An 18,932-nucleotide genomic window follows, 5' to 3' on the forward strand; every position below is an offset into this window, starting at 1 on the left:
CACTTGCTCTACATGAACTGAGTCTGTAAGTTCAGGTTTGTTTGTTGCTGGAGGTCTAAGAAGTTACCTTCTCAAGTTGGTTCTACAATTATCTGGCCAAAGTAATTCTCAATCAAGATGTTCAGAATGTCATTTGAATCTGTTTCTAGCACCAGTTTTGACAGCATGACTTTCCCAATCTGTACATGGCTAGTTGAAGTTGTCCTCCATTATAATGGACAATCGGGAAAGCTATTGACTATTTTCTGCAAGTTCTCTCAAGTACTATAGCTCCTGACTCAGGTGGTCTATAAAAGCATCAGATAACCATTTTTGACTGGCTTTTGTTGCTTAAATTCAGCCAGATGAATTCATTTGGAATCCATGATCATCTTGTTAAATATTATCAACTACTTTACTGCGATAAATACGCCGCCACAATAGATGACTAACCTATCCTTAAGATAAATATTCTAATCTGAACTTAGGAGTTAATTGCTATTCACTTTTGGTTTCAACGAACTTCTGTTCTTAACATTATCTGGGCATTATAACAGTCAGTAAATGATACTGTTTTTGGGACCTTTACTTGGAATAACCTACAGTGTACTGTTGCATTGATCTTTTCTATATCCACAATAAAAATTTTTATGGAATGGTTCAGATGTCAATTGCTCTGTCACTTTTAACAGGTATCAGTGATAATGCAGTCACAGTGGATGCAGTATTGATGGTAAAAGAAAAAGTTCAGGCACTTTTTAATCTGGAATGTTTTCCTTGACTATTTTCAGTGTGTGTGAGCTAATTTACTCTTTCAGTTGATTTTTCACCTGTAGTGGCAACTATAGTGGAGAGCTTAGAGATCAGTGGAGGCAGTGAAAATCGGTGAAGCAAGTTAGTAAAGAATTATAAAGAGGGACAGAAGTCAGCTCCAGTTCGTAAAACTTTTTAGATATCCCAGCTGCATTTTGATTTTGGGGCATATGGGTGTGAAAGTCGATTCTACCAATTGTGAAGACACTGGGATTCTGATATGTTGCTGAAGCCACATGTAATCAGACAATGGAAACTATGGGACATAATAAGATGAATAAGATAAAAATTGCCACTCACCAAGTAGAAGCCACCTAGCCAGTTCCTTCTTCTGTAGATATACAGGGTGATTCAAAAAGAATACCACAACTTTAAAAATGTCTATTTAATGAAAGAAAAATAATATAACCTTCTGTTATACATCATTACAAAGAGTATTTAAAAAAGTTTTTTTTTTCACTCAAAAACAAGTTCAGAGATGTTCAATATGGCCCCCTCCAGACACTCAAGCAATATCAACCCGATACTCCAACTCGTTCCACACACTCTGTAGCATATCAGGCGTAACAGTTTGGATAGCTGCTGTTATTTCTCGTTTCAAATCATCAATGGTGGCTGGGAGAGGTGGCCGAAACACCATATCCTTAACATACCCCCATAAGAAAAAATCGCAGGGGGTAAGATCAGGGCTTCTTGGAGGCCAGTGACGAAGTGCTCTGTCACGGGCTGCCTGGCGGCCGATCCATCGCCTCGGGTAGTTGACGTTCAGGTAGTTACGGACAGATAAGTGCCAATGTGGTGGCGCTCCATCCTGCTGAAATATGAATTGTTGTGCTTCTTGTTCGAGATGGGGGAACAGCCAATTCTCTAACATCTCCAGATACTGTAGTCCAGTTACAGTAGCACATTCGAAGAAAAAGGGACCAAAAACTTTATTGGCTGAAATGGCACAGAAAACGTTCACCTTAGGCGAGTCACGTTCATACTGAGTTGTTTCCCGCGGATTCTCAGTGCCCCATAAACAGACATTGTGCCGGTTGACTTTCCCGTTAGTGTGGAAAGTTGCTTCATCACTAAACACAATGTTTGAAACGAAAGATTCATCTGTTTCCATTTGAGCAAGGATAAAATCACAGAAATCGATTCTTTTAATCTTATCAGCTGCAGACAGTGCTTGAACCAATTTCAGACGATAAGGTTTCATAACTAACCTTTTTCGTAGGACTCTCCATACAGTTGATTGTGGAATTTGCGGCTCTCTGCTAGCTCTGCGAGTCCATTTTCCTGGGCTGCGAACAAATGCTTGCTGGATGCGTGCTACATTTTCATCACTCGTTCTCGGCCGTCCAGAACTTTTCCCTTTGCACAAACACCCATTCTCTGTAAACTGTTTATACCTACGTTTAATACACCACCTATCAGGAGGTTTAACACCATACTTCGTTCGAAATGCACGCTGAACAACTGTCGTCGATTCACTTCTGCCGTACTCAATAACACAAAAAGCTTTCTGTTGAGCGGTCGCCATCTTAGCATCAACTGAAGCTGACGCCTAGTCAACAGCGCCTCAAGCGAACAAATGTACAACTAAATGAAACTTTATAGCTCCCTTAATTCGCCGACAGATAGTGCTTAGCTCTGCCTTTTGTCGTTGCAGAGTTTTAAATTCATAAAGTTGTGGTATTCTTTTTGAATCACCCTGTAGAATTCTTATCTTTCACTGATACGTGTTAAATACTACAGATTGTTCTATTTCAGATAGTTTTATGAAAATATTCCCAAGGTCATTGGCTGCCACACTAAGCACAATTCAAAATGACTTTGTTAGTACTGATATTCACCAAAACATAGGTTATATGACTGCATGGCACTAATATGTTGCATTGGGTATTTGTACAGAAACAGTGGTGCCACATGAAAATGTGTGCTTGACTGGGACTGTACCCTGGGATCTCTTACATACTAAGCAGTTACATTAATCACTGTGCCGCCCAGACACAGAGTTTATTGCAATTGTGCAGACTATCTTGGTGCACTCCCCAGCTGATTCACATTCTCACCTAACGCCACCTATCTGCAGTCCCTGTCCGTGTCTTGCGTGCTTGCTAATTTTAAATTCCTGCTGGAAGTCAAACTTAGAAGTGCATCTGCACTGAAGACTGGATTCATTGCCCATTGAGGCAAATCAGTTACATGAATGCATAGTGTCTCTTCTTTGAGACATGCAAAAGACACACCATTGTTTCATATAAGGGCCATCTGGTGGTCTAATTCCAGAAAAAGTTTGCACATTACCGTCTTGGATTTTGCTGAAATTTTGTGTGAACATCTGCACAATGTTCCCAATGAACATTGAAAAGATTTACTTTAGCCAAATTATTACTTGCAGAGAGATGGGCATGTGTTTTACTCCTTAGTGCAGTTAAAAACAGTGCACTCGTGTTTTCAGCAATTTTAGGACTCCTGTGCAGTATTGTCTTGAAAGAAACAAAACTAGGATATCTTCAACATTTTGTGCTTTCTTATGTGAAATTTTATTATAAAAAAGGATTTCCTGAGTGGTGTGCATGTGGGTAATTTGAAGCAAAGTTGGCCGAAAAAATTCCCTTGAAATAGATGTTAAGTTCAGATTTTTTTGTCTCCAAAAGTGATTGCTGGATAAACCCGAAGCTTTGCACATTACTTACCAAAACAGTCTTTTAAAATTTCATTGTTCTATTGCTTTTGTGTAGTTTACAAATTGAGGGCAAAGTTGATGATTTTATAAAAAGGCCAAAAACAACTTTCTGGGGAAATTTTAAAAATGTTCTTTCATTAGAAAGCAATGTTCTAAACTACCTGAAAAACTAATTTGGTTCTGCAATGTGAGCATAAGGCCCAAAAAAAGATTGTCAAGGTGGAGGTGAATTGATAATGGAGCCACATTCTGCTGGTACTCATGGAATAAGCAAGAAATCCATTAAAAAGAATAAGTCTCTCTTTAGTGGATCAGTGAAATCATCTGGCCGGCAGTATAGTTATCCTTAAGACATTTACAGCAAATTAATGAAACCTGTAAAAAAATTAAAGTAGCTCGAATTAAAAATAAGTGTAGGATCCTGAAAGAGACAGTCTAGCTTTGTCTTCTGACACTTACAGAAATGTATCATCAGCTTGGGATTCCATGTGAAGAAATTCGCATCAGGTTTGGGAACCTGTGGTAAGAAGTCACCTGCGCCTGCTGTTGCACATTTCATGGGCATGGCCCCTCTGGTGATGACGATGCTAGTTTTCTCATTTAAAAAGAAAGGAGCACTGGTTAAGCCATCATGAACCATACCGACACATTTATGCAATTTTTCCTCTGTGTAGTAATGTTGCACATTCACTGCAAACTTTAATAACAAGGTGTAGACTATATTTTAAACCAGAATAAAACTAGCACGTAAACAGAAGTGCGCAATGGACATACTAGTAATTCTCAATAGCATGAATCAATTCCAAAGAAAGTCAGGAAGACTGCTGTGAACTTCATCAAAATTTACACAACTTGGCAGTGGTATAAAACCTGCAGGCTATATGTAGGATAAGTGCTGTAGCTGTCGTGCAACAGTTTGATTACCATATCCACTGCCTTGGTAATACTGTTACATTGTGAAGTTTATAACTAGTTTCATTCTGTAGCTACAGCAGAAATATGTAGACGAGCAGTGACTTTCTCTCTTCATAGTTGTAAATACTTTTGATATTGCCTTTCTCAGAGAGTACTAAACAATTGTAGAGCATAATAAGACATCAGATTTGAGTACCAGTAGAATATGGGCCCGACTTTCAATTCACATAGTTGTTTTCTGGTGCCTTATATTGTTGCATAGTGTTCTAGGTGGTTTAGAACATGGTACTTCTGCAAACTCTTTTCAGGATTTCTTTATCCAAATGCAAATTGCCCAGGAAATATTTATTATTTCACTTCAGTGTGCAAAGGTTATATAAGACGACCTAGTTTATTTGCTTTCAAGAATATTATGTCTCAAATTGCCAAAAACTCGTGGATACACTTTGGATCCCTGCACTGTGGGATCAAACAAATGACTAATCTCCAGAGGTATTGAATTGATGATCATGAGACATTCAGTGTTGGTTGGGAATGTAATTCTTCATACAAAATTCCATCAAAATCCATGATAGTCATGCAAAACCTCTAGATCACTTGGCACGGAATGATGCACAATTGATTTGCCTCGATGGGCAGCGAATCCACAACCTTCAGTTTGGGTGCACATTTACGTTAGACTTCAAGAGGGAATCTAAAATAATCGAGCATGGAGGACATACGGATAGGTGGTGCTAGGTGGAAGTACGTTGGTTGGGAAGCATGCTGAGACAGTCTGTGAATTTGTGTTACACTATGTCCAGTTGCTGCTGTGGTTTACACAACTGCCTAGTAAGCAGGGGATCATGGGTTCGAGTCCTGTTCTAGCACACATTTTCATTCGTTGCTGTTAGCTGGCAAAAATATCCCAAGGAAGGTGATGTCGTTAGTTCCTTTACTTTCTTTCCTCCCTCCCCCCCCCCCCCCCCCCCCCAACCCTCTGTGTAAGTTTACTGTGTAACTGGTTGACCAACAACCCTAGTAAGAGGAGAACTATTTGTGTATCTTCAGTGAGTGGAAGAGGAATATAAGGGGTGAACATTTGGGGGCAGTTGCATCACTATCTGCAGATACGGGTCTCAGTACCCAGCTTTGGAGTGTTGTGTGTTATTTTGAGGACATTGGACTAGATGTCTTTCAGTACTAGAAAACTCCTCATGTATGGATCCTCAGTTTTATTGAGCTGTGTGAGCAGCACAAAAATGATTCCCCTTCTTGCCTATAGGCAATTGATATGGTGCTTTTGAAGGGATGGCATGGGAGGGAAGTCCCCTACTACATACCTAGTTTGAGTTACATGCCTTTGTAACCATTCTGGTTAGAGACTCACAGAATAGGTCAGTGCTCTCAGAAGCAGGTCCCTTCTTCTCCTAAGGACCTAAGCAGACCATTTCACTTGAAGTATATTTTATACAAAAATTGTCAATCACTATGTGTACATAAACTTTCAGTTTCTACGTGAATTTTTAGGAATATTAAATTTGAACTACATCTCTGTGCCATTTACATATTGTCTAAGAGCTCTGAACACAAAAGTATGTTGGTTCATTTATGTTCTGTTTTAAAATGTCAATGTTACTTTGCCATTTGCTTTAGTAGACTAATCTTGTTTTGCTTTGTTAACTTACTTTCTGTACATTCTTATTTATGGACAAAAATGACAGTGCTGGTATCTTCTAGCAGATTTAATTTTACTCTACATTCTTTTGTTGCAGATCCAACAAAGTACTTTGGCTGTGAGTTGGGTGCCCAGACACAGTTCGATTTCAAAAATGACCGTTTCATTGTGAACGGGTCACACGATGCAGCAAAACTGCAAGACTTGTTGGATGGCTTTATCCGCAAGTTTGTGCTGTGTCCCAGTTGTGAGAACCCTGAAACAATCCTGTCAGTAAGCCAGAAGAAGGGCCTGATAAGTCAGTCGTGCAAGGCCTGCGGTTTCCATGGGCCCTTGGAGTTCAACCACAAGCTGAACACGTTCATTCTGAAGAATCCTCCGAGTGAGTAAACAGCTGTGCACAGTGCTAGTAGTCCTGCAGTTGATTAATATTTCATTTTTAAGTAGTTTCCTCCCTCATCGTGTCACCTTGCACTACATATCCCTCTTGTTTATTATTGAGGCTTGCTTGTTCAGAAAGGCAGAAAAAGTCTGAGCACATTGCTGTCAATTTTCTTGTGTGTTCTTAAAATACCTGCATAACATGCTTCAGTGCCTAACCTACTTTCAGAAGTCATTTTTTGGTACCACTTTCATGGCAATTTCTGTTGAAAATGACTCACTTCATAGCTGGTTAAGCTATTTTACTTTGTGGTTATTTGATAGCAATAAATTTTCTTCTTGAACTTGTTCACTGTTATTTATCAATTCTAGTTACCTAACAATCTAATACAGGCCTGTTCACTAATCTGCTCTCATGATCTGGCTCTTACAACACAACAGTGACAAAGTGGCTGGCTTACTGTGGCACATAGGCGTATAGTGGGGGAGAGGATCTGAAGAAGATACCTTCACAACAAATCTCGTTTCTATGGCAAATTTATTATCTAAGACTGTTGTATTAATGAGAAGTAACAGTGAAATGGAACATTCCTTTCAATATTTTGATGAAGGGACGAAAACAAGGCAGCTGAGTATGAAACAGGATATTTCTTGAGACCGATGGAGCCTTCTAATAAATGCCATCTTAGGGCGAAATTTAAAATGATAAATGTTCATTTCATTACCATTTTATTTAAACAAATGTAGAAACATAGGATGTCAGTGAATATTACTTGTTTGCTACTCACTAATGCTGTCTGATATTATTTTTTGAGCATTGTTAATTTGAAGACAAGTTTATAAGTATGTCGGTGAGCCGCTGTGGATGGATTTCACTATCTTCGCTGCAGAAAAAGTTGCTTGAGCTCAGTTTCCACAGCGTCAACAGCAACAGAAAATCGGTGAAACTGCACATTTTGCACATTGGAAAAAAAAAATAAATACTACGGTAATGTGCTTAAACTGCAGAATCATTTGTTGAGTTCCTTCTCAAAACAAAACTGTATTTTCATAATGAAAACACTGGGGAAAAATTACGGAGATGTTTATTCCTCTGCTTCTATATAATGCATCTCTGCTACTCGCTCTTCGCCTTAGAATTGTCCACAATCTTTTGCATGGAAGGTATTTTAATGTAATCGTAAATTGAATTTTTGCCTTGCATTTCCTAACCCGGTCACCAAGCTAAGTTTCATTGATTAAAGAAGTAAGTTACTATGCACTTTAAAGTACTGTGCTCAGAGTGTGTATGTTCGCATGTGATGCTATGCTGAACTAAGTCTTCATTCTTTTGAAGGAAGCACATTGGCTGCATTGCCCTGCACTGCGTAATGTCTGACGCTCCATTTTACATAATTACTATTAAAAACAGTCTTGATCACAATTTATTTTATAAGGTGACCGGTTTCGACCACTGCTGTGGTCATCTTCAGACCATTGAGTGGAAACCCCTTTCTGTTGTGATTCTCCAACAGAAAGGGGTTTCCACTCAATGGTCTGAAGATGACCACAGCAGTGGTCGAAACTGGTCACCTTATAAAATAAATTGTGATCAAGACTGTTTTTAATAGTAATTATTTACAATTTTATTGATCACTGCTGTTCCCATAATGCATTCAAAAGCTCCATTTTACCACGAGCACACACTCCCCACATAGCCAGTGAGCATGAGCACTCTTGCTCGCCTACATACATCCTGAACAGACTTGTTCTAATGTATTTGTCAACAGAACTTAATTATGTTAATTATGTATCTCGTACAAGTACACTGGAAACTCAAAAGTTGGAGTATCAATGATAATAGAAAAAGGGTAGATTGCTACCTGCCGTGATGATGCCATGTCGTGTGTGTGTGTGTGTGTGTGTGTGTGTGTGTGTGTGTGTAAAACTCGACATGGCATCATCACGGCAGGTAGCAATCTACCCTTTTTCTAGTATCATTGATACTCCATCTTTGAGTTTCCAGTGTACTTGTACGAGATACATAATTAACATAATTAAGTTCTGTTCACAAATACATTAGAACAACTCTGTTCAGGATGTATGTAGGCAAGCAAGAGTGCTCATGCTCGCTGGCTATGTGGGGAGTGTGTGCTCGTGGTAAAATGGAGCGCGCAAAATTGTTGCAAATTATAGCTTTCACCAAGTGGTGGCTTGAGTGGTTGTGTGCATGTGTTCTTTATTGAAGAAGGCTTTGGCTGTAAGTCTGAATGGCAAGTGTCTTTTTGTTGTGCCTATCGAGAACTCAGTAGGTCATCTTCATGGTGAGTAGCAATCCATCCTTCGCGTAGTATTGTTGATACTGCTGCATTGTGTAGAGATTGCAACTTACATCCTATTGCGAGTAACAGTTTGACAGGTGGATGTGAATTGGCCCCTAATCACAAAAGGCCATTCCTGTCCAGTGTTAAATGTCATTTTAAACTTTGAATGAGGCCCAACGATACTGTAGGTAGCTATGACCAACAATGTAAAACTAGCAGTTACACACCTAGTGTTTGAGGCAGCAAACTGACACACTCTACTTAATCACATGGAATCTGATGGGTCTGAACAACACTCCAGTTTCAGGCATTGAATTTGACGTATGCCAGAGGAAATCCTACCACTACATAAGTAATCTCAAACGAGTGTAATATGAATTAAAATGAGTTGCTACTCCCCACATAGAGGTGGTATTGTACAGTGTACAGGCAATTTTAAAAGGAGACTGCCCAATGTGCTTGTTCTCCTTGGCTCCTCTATATAGAGTAGCAATCTATCTTCAGTCGTATTGTTCCATCGTGGGCTGCTCAATCCATTGTAAGGTTGCTGAAATGACTCCTCTACTTCAGTAGAATGCAAAACTGTTTACAATACATTGGAAGGATTTAAACCTTTGGTCTAAGAAAAGCCCTTATTCTTACTTCTGAAAGAAACCTTAGTCTAACACGTCTGTGCTAAGGGTTTATACACAATAACCACCTTTTCAATTTTCATATAAATGATTTTGTTTATGAAAATATTTTCTTTCCAAATTTATGGAAACATTTTTTCCTCTTCTCAAAATGTGGTTTTGGAAGGATTCAGCAGCTTCTTGAGATGGTAAATTTCTTTACATGAATTTTATTACAGTAGAACACACAAAGTTGTTAGGCAGTAACTCAATTCAGTGTGGGCAGAGAGACATAAATTTGATGCTCTTCTCCATCACATAATGACGATTTATGTACTTTTGTTCGCTGCCAATATCAAGGTAAAGAATGATGGCATGTTATCAGTAATTTTTCTTGATTTCTTAGATGTATAGTGGCAACAAATGATTCTTTACCATTCAGCCTTTACTGTCATTCAGTCACCTAAACCAGCGGTTCTGATGCATCCATTGTAATTAGCAAACTGAGTGACAATTTTCTCGTAGGTGCTTTGCAAATGAACTAGTTTTGTTAGTCCATCTAGTCTTGGAATTCCCAATATGTTGCTTCTTAGTTTCTGGTTTATGTGAATGTGTTGAGAGTTTTGCCTCCTATAACATTATTTTATACAAAAATTGCAACTGTTCGGTAAAACTGTGTGAATATTTCCATACTCAGACAAGAGCCTGTTCGATGCTTCGGTCAAATTGTGGAGAATGTTGTCGCAGAATTAAGTCTACTATAGCCTTTAATATGCCTCTCTGACAGTAGGTAATGTACCGACCCTCTTCAGTTGCGTGGTCCACCTTCACTAACTTACTTGCAGGAAAGAACACTGATACGATGAAATTCTGCAGACTGACTGCAGTCAGTCAGAAGTTGAAAAATCAGTTCGGGGATGTTGTAGATTTAGGCACTTTTTATAAAGTGTAAAAAACATCAAATTTAAAAGAAATTTCCAGATTTTTTTGCCAGTATTTTAATGTTTGCTGAGAGTTCTGAACATAATGTTGCAATTTTTGTGACAGATGAAAAAGTGTGTTGCTCACCTCAGTAGCAGCATGCATGCTTCTACTGATTAAAGTCATTTACTTCAGATGTTGCTAGTGCTTATCTCTTACATGATAGCTGCCTGGTCACTAACTTTACTGTAAGGTGGTGCTGCTTTCTGCAGGGAAGTATGATAGGTGCCTGTTCAGGCTGGACAGGACACCTGTCTAAATATTGTGCACAAAAATGAAATAGTCAGCTGATTGTTGGATGCCAAAAACTGACATTGTCTGAAGTTTCCTTGTAGTTGGCATAAACTTGTAAAGATGATTAACTGTATGTTTTTGACATAAGTTATATATAAGCAATTTTAGTGCCAAGCCAATCAGGTGCAACATTAACAGAATACTTTATTGGTGCATTGGTAATTGTTTGTAAGTGATAGTGTAATCTTCCTATTTTGATCTTAAGGCATTTCTTGCAAGTGTTCAATGATTATAATACATATCTGACTCTGTGAAGACACCCTCTATAAGGCAGACTATGAGGCACGGTTTCATATGATTAAACTAGTGACAAATTGTGAAAGTCGTATATTTGCACATTATTCATTACTTTGCAGACCTGAATCCTGCTGCGCAAGGCTCATCACTTACAGAAGGCAAACGAGGAAAACGTGGTAAGAAGGGTGCCACAAATGGTGAGACGAATGGTGAGAATCGTTTGTCTGATGATGGTGGAGACCTGCCTCTGGAAGCACCAGAAAAGCATGCCCAAGAAAACGTGAGTTTACCACTGTTGGTGATGAGGCAAAGCATTCGTGCTTTTCTCTAAATTAATGTACTTGGGTAGGTTAAACATGACATTGTAACAAACATTCTGTTGACGTTACATTTGTAAAATCATATTGTGAGCAAATTTTAAAGTGTTGTTATTTTTGCAAGGAAAACTTAAAATTCATGAAACTAAAATACATAAAATATTTCGTCATATCACTATCTTGACTTTCTTTGCATGGAGAAAAGTAACAATGATCGAAATGCAGCTGCTTGCAGTTGGCTGATTGACCTTATTCTAATTTGGATAACCGGAGATACATCCCTGAAAGAAAGCCGTGTCTATTTAGTGTTATCAGTGGATGACATATGAATTACATAAAATGTTGGAAAGATTATTCCTCAGATCGTGCTCAACTACATTATATTAGGCTTCTGCGAGGCCACCTTGTCCCCTAGCTTGGATATCCTAATGTAACATTAGTCTGTTGGAGCTTTCAGCTTCATAAATAGCAGGGAACTCTCAACTTACATTAACAGTAGATTGTGTTAGCAGTATGCGCTTTGGAACAGTTAAAACACTTGACCTTGTGAGGGAGCTTGCATGCTGGAAGTTTTCTTTCCTTGTGGTAGTTTTAATGTGCATACATTTCATTGGGCAAATTTGACAGATAATACATTAGGTGCTGCTGGTGTTATATTTTCAGCTACCTTCAATTTTTTTCTTGGAAACGAAACTCTGCATTGTTGCAAATTTAAAGTGACTAGAAGCTGGTGGTAACTTCCTGGACAGCAAAGCAATAATCTTAAATTCATTGCTTGATTTATAAAATTGGCAACTGCAAGTCACACTAATTATAGCCATGTGATTATCACTTGCTTGACATGTGATTTTTTTTTTTTTTTTTAACTTGTGCTAAGTCTGATAGTGTGAGCATTGCTCATTCCACATGTGTGTGGCTTGAGTAAAACTCGTCTAAAGAGTTCAGCACATACGTAGTGTGAGTGGCAGTACAGAGTAATACCAGTTGGAGGTGCCAAATTCTTTGATTGTGTTCCAGGAAGAGGAAGAAGACAACGAGCACTGGGCAGTGGACGTTTCAGAAGAGGCAGTGAGGGCACGCATGCAAGACCTTACAGACGGTGCCAAAGGACTCACCGTGAGTGATGACCTTGAGAAGACGGAGAAGCAGCGGATGGACTTGCTGTACGAGATGGTGAAACGCAAGCGTGATGCCGGGACACTGGATGGAGCGGACAAGGAAATTGTCGTAGAAGCTGACAGGTTGGAGATTCGGTCCAAGGCGCCACTGGTCTTGGCGGAGCTTCTGTTCAACCAGAACATGCCACAGCAGGTAAGTTCCTTCATGGAGGATGTTGGCAAAAGGAATTGGACATTACCTCTCTCTCTCTCTCTTGTGTGTGTGTGTGTGTGTGTGTGTGTGTGTGTGTGTGTGTGTGTGTGTGTGTTCAGAGCCAGAATAGCTTCTTTGTAAGTTTTTGCATTGTGTCAAAACTATCTTCAGTGGACTGGTGGTCAATGCTGGGTGACTGATTTTGTCAGTGACTGTGAAACGGTCAAGTGCCATAGAACCAGGTTGAGAATGTGATATTCACCCTATAAACTGAGGCTCTTACAGCCATCTTTGTGTGAGCTATCTAAAAAAAGTGTAGGAACTAAACCACTTTTGTGCCCCCTATTGACTGCTTTGGTGTCTGAAATAACCATGACACGCCTCCAGCCATTGTATTCATTAATAAGGGCCTGCAACCAGGTATACATGACCTCAGATCATCCAGTTGGAGAGAGCAAAATTCAGAGAGGCAGAGTTCTTGCAGAGTTCCTCAGACTAGCTGATATTCTGTATTGTCAGTTCTGAGAGACTACTTCTGTGTTCACTTTACACCAAATCCCAAATTGTTATGGTGTAGTTGCATCTAATAGCCAAGTTTCTAAGAAATTTAGATTTTCTTATTGACAAGACATTTTTGACACAAACTTGGCTGCAGATTTTATAGGTTGATACTTTAAATTTGTAGGACAGTTTTCAGCAATATCATGATCAATGCTGCTGCCACTAGCATTGTCTACTTCAGTGCTGTTATTACTGAACTCTTGGACTTGGCTTGTTGACTGATCTGATGAGCATCTTAGACATTTTGATGGATGGATCATGTTTATGTTTACCACTTTCTCCCACTTGGCCTCCTGTTTGATTTCTTCAAAGTTCTTTGTCTTCTCTGCAAAGCCAGTTTCCATCCTGTTTCATTAAGATTTTTAAGCACTTTATTCCCCAACTTTCTACAATTTTGGAACACTTGAGAGTTGTCAACCTTCGCATAAATTTGCTGTGTAGAAAGAAAAAGGAAGCTCAGCTTTTCCCAGAATTTAAGGAATTCTTGTTATGTTCTTTATATGGCCATCTCGCTCTTGTAAGTTTATCATATAACTCAATGTATGCCAGCAGTCTGCCTGTTCAAAGGAGGTATTTTGCACAGAATCTCATTTGTCTTTTTCATTTCTGCTGTACTGGGACAGCACCTTGTAGTTGTCATATGTCTGGTTCATATTGTTTCAGCCAATTCTGCCAATTTTGTTGTTGGACTTTCCCCGGAACGTGATTTTCTGAAATTTCAGTAGTAAATATCTGAATGATGCACAATGCCTTTCTTGTAACATCTGCTAACAGACTTTGTTGAACATCGCCTGTAACAATGCCATGATGAAACGATCCACTCTGTTGGAATCTTCTCTCTCGTTTATCAGTCCTATTAGGTAGGGATCCCAGATAGATAAACAATATTCGAGAACTGGATGAACAAGCAGCTTGTAAGCCACTTCCTTTTTGGATGAGCTACATTTTTTAAGTGTCTTCCTATTAAGGTGTGTCTGGCATCTGGTTTTCCCACTACTTGTTTTATGTGGTCATTTCACTTAAGGTCACTCTGGATAGTTACTCCAGAACATTATTTTACAACAGATACGATTTCCAGCAGTTTGTCATCGATAGTGTAGCTACACAGTAATGGATTCATTTCCTTATGTATGTGCAACGTGTTACATTTATTTATGTTCAGCATCAACTGCCAGAGCTTGCCTCATTCACCAGTTCTGTGGAGGTCATTCTGCTAATTGTTACTGTCTTCTGGCGTTGCCACTTTATTTCAGACAACCACATCATCAGCCAACAGCCTTATAGAGCATCTGATGCTTTCTACAGTAATGCTCCTGTCACACTTAGTGGGGTATAATCTTTACATCTGTAGCTCTTATTCCATTAAGAGATACATCTGTAGATCTTATTCCATTAAGAGCGACCTGTTTAGTTTTGCGTGCAAGGCAGTCGTGAATGTAGTTGCAAATCTGCTGTAGTACTTGATAAGCACATATTTTTTCCACTAAATGGCAGTGCAAGACTGTTTCGAATGCCTTCCTAAAGTCTAGTAACACAGCATCAACAAGAATGCTGTTGTTGACAGTGCTGTGGATCTTGTGGGGGAGCAGAGTTTTGCAGAATCCATGTTGACTTTTATAGAGATGATTTTCCTTCCCCAAGGTCATAAGTTTTGAGCATAAAACATGTTCCACAATGCACCAGATCGATGTCAACGACATATGTCTAAAAGTGTGTGCATTTGTTCTATGGCTCTTCTTAAATTGGATAGGACCTGCACTTCCTTACAGTAACTAGGTACCCATTGTTGCTCAAGCTGATCTATAATTAATTACTGCTAGAAGGGGTCTTCCATGGTGAAGACCGAATGAAGCATTTTGGCCTCATCTCTGTTATCTTCTGTTTCAGTGTAGTATGGTCATTGAGTGAGTGAATAGGTGAATTGGTCCCACTTACCAATTTTACATACAACCAGAACCTCTTAGGGTTTTCACTCAGATCAGTTGACAGAGTTTTACGTCTAAAGTCATTGAATGTTTCTATGCTTCTCTCCATACTCCTTTTGCTTCATTCAGCTTTCGTTTGTCAGCTAGGTTTTTACTAGTCTTGTGTACGTTCAGAATAAGGTGTTACCGGATGGGAAAGACTCACCACTGTTTAATAGCAGTGTTAGAAAACAGCTATGTACACAAACAGAACTTTGTCAGCATAAAGTTTTCGTTGTTTACATAAGTTTCCTAACATTGCTAGTAAACAGTGGCAAGTCTTTCCCATCCCTTAACACATTACTCAGAACATACTTGTCTAGGGCTTATTGCACAATTACTCTAAATTTTTTCCATTAGTTTTCCACATCTTCACCCCCATCACCAAATATTTGATGCTGACTGTAAGATAATCTGAAATTTGTATCTTGTCACTCTTGCTAAGCTAAAATATCTTCCTACCCTTAACATTGTCAGACCCCTTGTCATAGATGCTACCACGGTCTTCTAATCACTGGTACTTTATCAATGTTAACTGACTACATACATTCAGGTCTGTTGCCACGTCTTAAGATGTAACCCCTCAAGAGTTGGTTTTCTTATTATCTGCCCAAAATAATTTTTGGACAACACATCCAGAACACTGTCTCATGAGTCCCTATCTTTGGCACCAGTTTAGATAGCATGATATCACGAATCTGTACCTGGCAAGTTGAAGTTGCCCCTATTAAAACAGCCTGATCAAGAAAGTTATTAACAATATTCTGCAAGTTCTGTGAAGGACTTTACCACTGGAGCTCCTGACCCAGGTGGTCTATAAAAGTATCTGATTATTATTTTTGAATGACCTTTGATACTTAACCTCTCCCAGATTAATTCAGTCAGAATTCGTGCTAACCTCATTAGACTTAATCTAATTCTTTGCCGCAATAAACACACAGCCACCATTGGCGACTAACCTATCCTTGCAATAAATATTCCAGTCTGAATTAAGGATTTCATTGTCATTATCTGGTTTCAACCAACTTTCTGTTCCTAATACTATCTGTGCATTATAACCTTCAGTTAGCGATACTAATTCTGTGACCTTTCTTTGGGTGCTCCTGCAGTCTACTAAAATTGTATTAACCTTTCCTATCTCTGATTTGTGACTATGAATGTTCCAAGTCATAAAACATCTTTCCTGAAGTTTTAAAATGCAGCATAGTGTAATTAGTTAACAATCTACAGATATTTGTCAATGCCAGGTGGCATCAAATCGTTCAATCAATACAATTAAGTGGGTATTCTTCTTTATAGGTGTAACATCGTTAAGATTTTTGCAATGTATCTCTTAATTGACAAAATCCCACATCCATTGTTCCTCGCATAAACTGCCAGGACTTGTTACTTCATATGGGGTAGATAAACTGTATGGGGTAAAATTCTCAGAATATAGAGCCAACTACAATAATGGGGTAAAATTCCGGCATTTTTCAGCTGCTTTTAAATGTCCTTGTTATTAAATTTACTACTTTCACACCTCTGGCCTTTGTTTGCATCACCTAATTCTACAGTTGAAGGCTGTTAAAACAAGAACAGTCAGTCCTTAGCAACTATAAAACCTAAAAGTCCTCACAATTGGCATTTTGCATATTAAAAGGCCATATAATTTGCATTGTGAAAAGTGTTGAAAAGGTCCAGCGAGTTCATTCTCATGGCAGCTCAAATGTATAACTCCTTTACATGAATAGGACGATTGCTGCATCTTTAAATGCTTTGGATTTTAATATTCATGACAAATGAAATGTTTGAAGTTACGTTCATACTGCTGAAATTTGAAATTGACATGAAAAAACCTTTTGCTATCAGTCCAGAAGTAAGTTTTCAATGACGGCCATCATAATACGGTTAAACATTATTCACCAAAGGAAAAATCCATGCTTATTGTCATCTGAAAAATCACCATTAAAAAAAATGTTCTACTTATTGGGGTTAGAGATAGCTCTAGAAATATTGAAGGCTTTGCTGTAAAATAAAGTTTCACCAGTGTAGTAGTGTGACAAATGAAAAATGTTCCCAGAACAAATGGACAAGAGTCAAAGAAAATTCTGATTCTGGTTGAGCCCATCATATTAATAAATTGTAATCAGATGATGATGATGATGATGATGATGATGATGATGATAAAAAAATCTAATCACATGGACATATTGGAGTCTTGCAATTTCTGTCGATCCGCCCATCCCACCCTGCGGGTCAGGGGGTTACAATAGGTCCAAGATATTCCCACCTGTCTCTCACCTTTTGGCCTTTATTTGATGGTCCACTGTAGGTTTTGACCTCCATTCTTCAAAATTTTCCCGAAGAGTGAGCCAATTGGGGAAGGGCGCCTTCCATGGTGCATTGTGTCCATCGTGCATTGAGACTTTTGCCCACTTTCTCGTCGTGGCATTGCAGTCCCACCCGTACTCCATCTCTTGGGTGGGGACACCTCCCTGGGTGTGTTTTCCTCCATCCACTATGCAGTGTTGTTTTCTGTGCCAGTGATGACCATGGACTTCTTTGCACCTCATAGCCAGGCTGTTGTGGTGGGGCTGCTGTTGGTTGTAGCCCCCTGACTAAATAGGGATCGCTCTGCTGATGCCTGCAACGTTAGCTCCCAACGTATGCCAAAGAATAGATTCCCATCTCCCTGGGGCATTGGGACTCCTGGCAGTGTCCATCCTGCCAGGTGGCCCTTGCTGATCGTGGGTGGCACCCGTGGGGAGGCCCCTGGTCAGAGTGGGTGGCATTAGGGTGGATGACATGCCATGAAGTGTAGTAAATCATCTCTTGCTGGTGGTCAACCACCAGCAGTATCCAAACGGTCAGTCTTAACTTCAATGCTAAGAAATATGATCCCAAGTTGTTCATCTCCCTGGCCACACCATCAGAGGAAGGCCAGGCTAAGCATGGCAACCAAGCTTTTTTGCCCCGGTGCCTCGTATGTACAAGAGCTGATGGGGACTCCTTAGTTTTGATGAAGCCTCAGTTTTTTGTAGAGCATTTAGAGGACAAGTTGGGGAGGTGGTGAGCTTGTCCAAAATGCAGTCGAGGTCAGTCTTGACAAAAACAGCATCTTCTGCCCAGTCACAGGTATTACTAACTTGTGACAAGATGGGGATGTATGTTAACATCATGCCCCATAAGCACTTAAATATGGTCCAGGGTACTACATTCCGCAGGGACCTTCTTGTGCAGTCTGAGCTGCACACCTGTCTAGAGTAGCGAGGTGCTCATTTCATTTATCCGGTGCGTCCACAGGGCTCAGAGGGCTATTAGGTTGCCACTGGTGCCTTCATCTTGGCTTTGGAGGGTGACACATTACTGAGAAGGTCCCTATCTGTGTCAACTGTGGAGAGTATGATTCGTCTTGCTCGCCAGACTGCAGGATCTTACAGAAAGATAGAAAATCATGGAATACAAGACCCTGGACTGACTGACATATACTGAGGCTAAGCAAAAATATGAAGGGCTACATCCTGTGCATATGACATCCACTGGAAGGGGTCCATTGGGTCACTCCCTTCCCACGTAACTACCAGTAGCAAAGTGGACACCCGCCAGTGGCTGAATCAACCACAGGTAGCTGGTTGTAGGGCTTCAGTCTTTCTCAGTCTGAGACACTCAGTGAAGTCCTCCCAGCCAGAACAGCCAAAGGTGAAGCGAGAGAAAACCAAAAAGATGACCACCCCCCACCAAAACACAGATATTGCGGTGGCACCCATACCACCGCTACCTACAAGCTCTGTGTCTGAGGATGAAGTGGAGATTCTCGTGTAGACAGCCTCATTGAGTGTTTTGTGCCTTCCCAGTCTCTCAAGCATGTCATCCTACAGTGGAATTGTGGCAGATTTTTCCACCACCTGGCTGAGCTACAGAAACTGTTCAGCTTTACACCTGCTTTCTG

General features: G+C 39.8%; 1 protein-coding gene across 3 annotated transcripts in view; it reads left to right on the forward strand.

The window, feature by feature from the left end:
• The window catches only part of LOC124550945 (eukaryotic translation initiation factor 5), a 115,785-nt gene that overhangs the window by 72,056 nt on the left and 24,797 nt on the right, over positions 1 to 18,932 (forward strand). For all 3 annotated transcript variants that reach the window (XM_047125754.1, XM_047125755.1, XM_047125756.1), the window contains exons 5-7: positions 6,139 to 6,423; positions 10,968 to 11,128; positions 12,183 to 12,476. In XM_047125754.1, coding sequence (XP_046981710.1) covers positions 6,139 to 6,423; positions 10,968 to 11,128; positions 12,183 to 12,476 — 740 coding nt within the window. The remainder of the gene's footprint in view (positions 1 to 6,138; positions 6,424 to 10,967; positions 11,129 to 12,182; positions 12,477 to 18,932) is intronic.

This window comes from Schistocerca americana, chromosome 9 (assembly GCF_021461395.2).
Source record: "Schistocerca americana isolate TAMUIC-IGC-003095 chromosome 9, iqSchAmer2.1, whole genome shotgun sequence".
Taxonomy (NCBI): domain Eukaryota; kingdom Metazoa; phylum Arthropoda; class Insecta; order Orthoptera; family Acrididae; genus Schistocerca; species Schistocerca americana.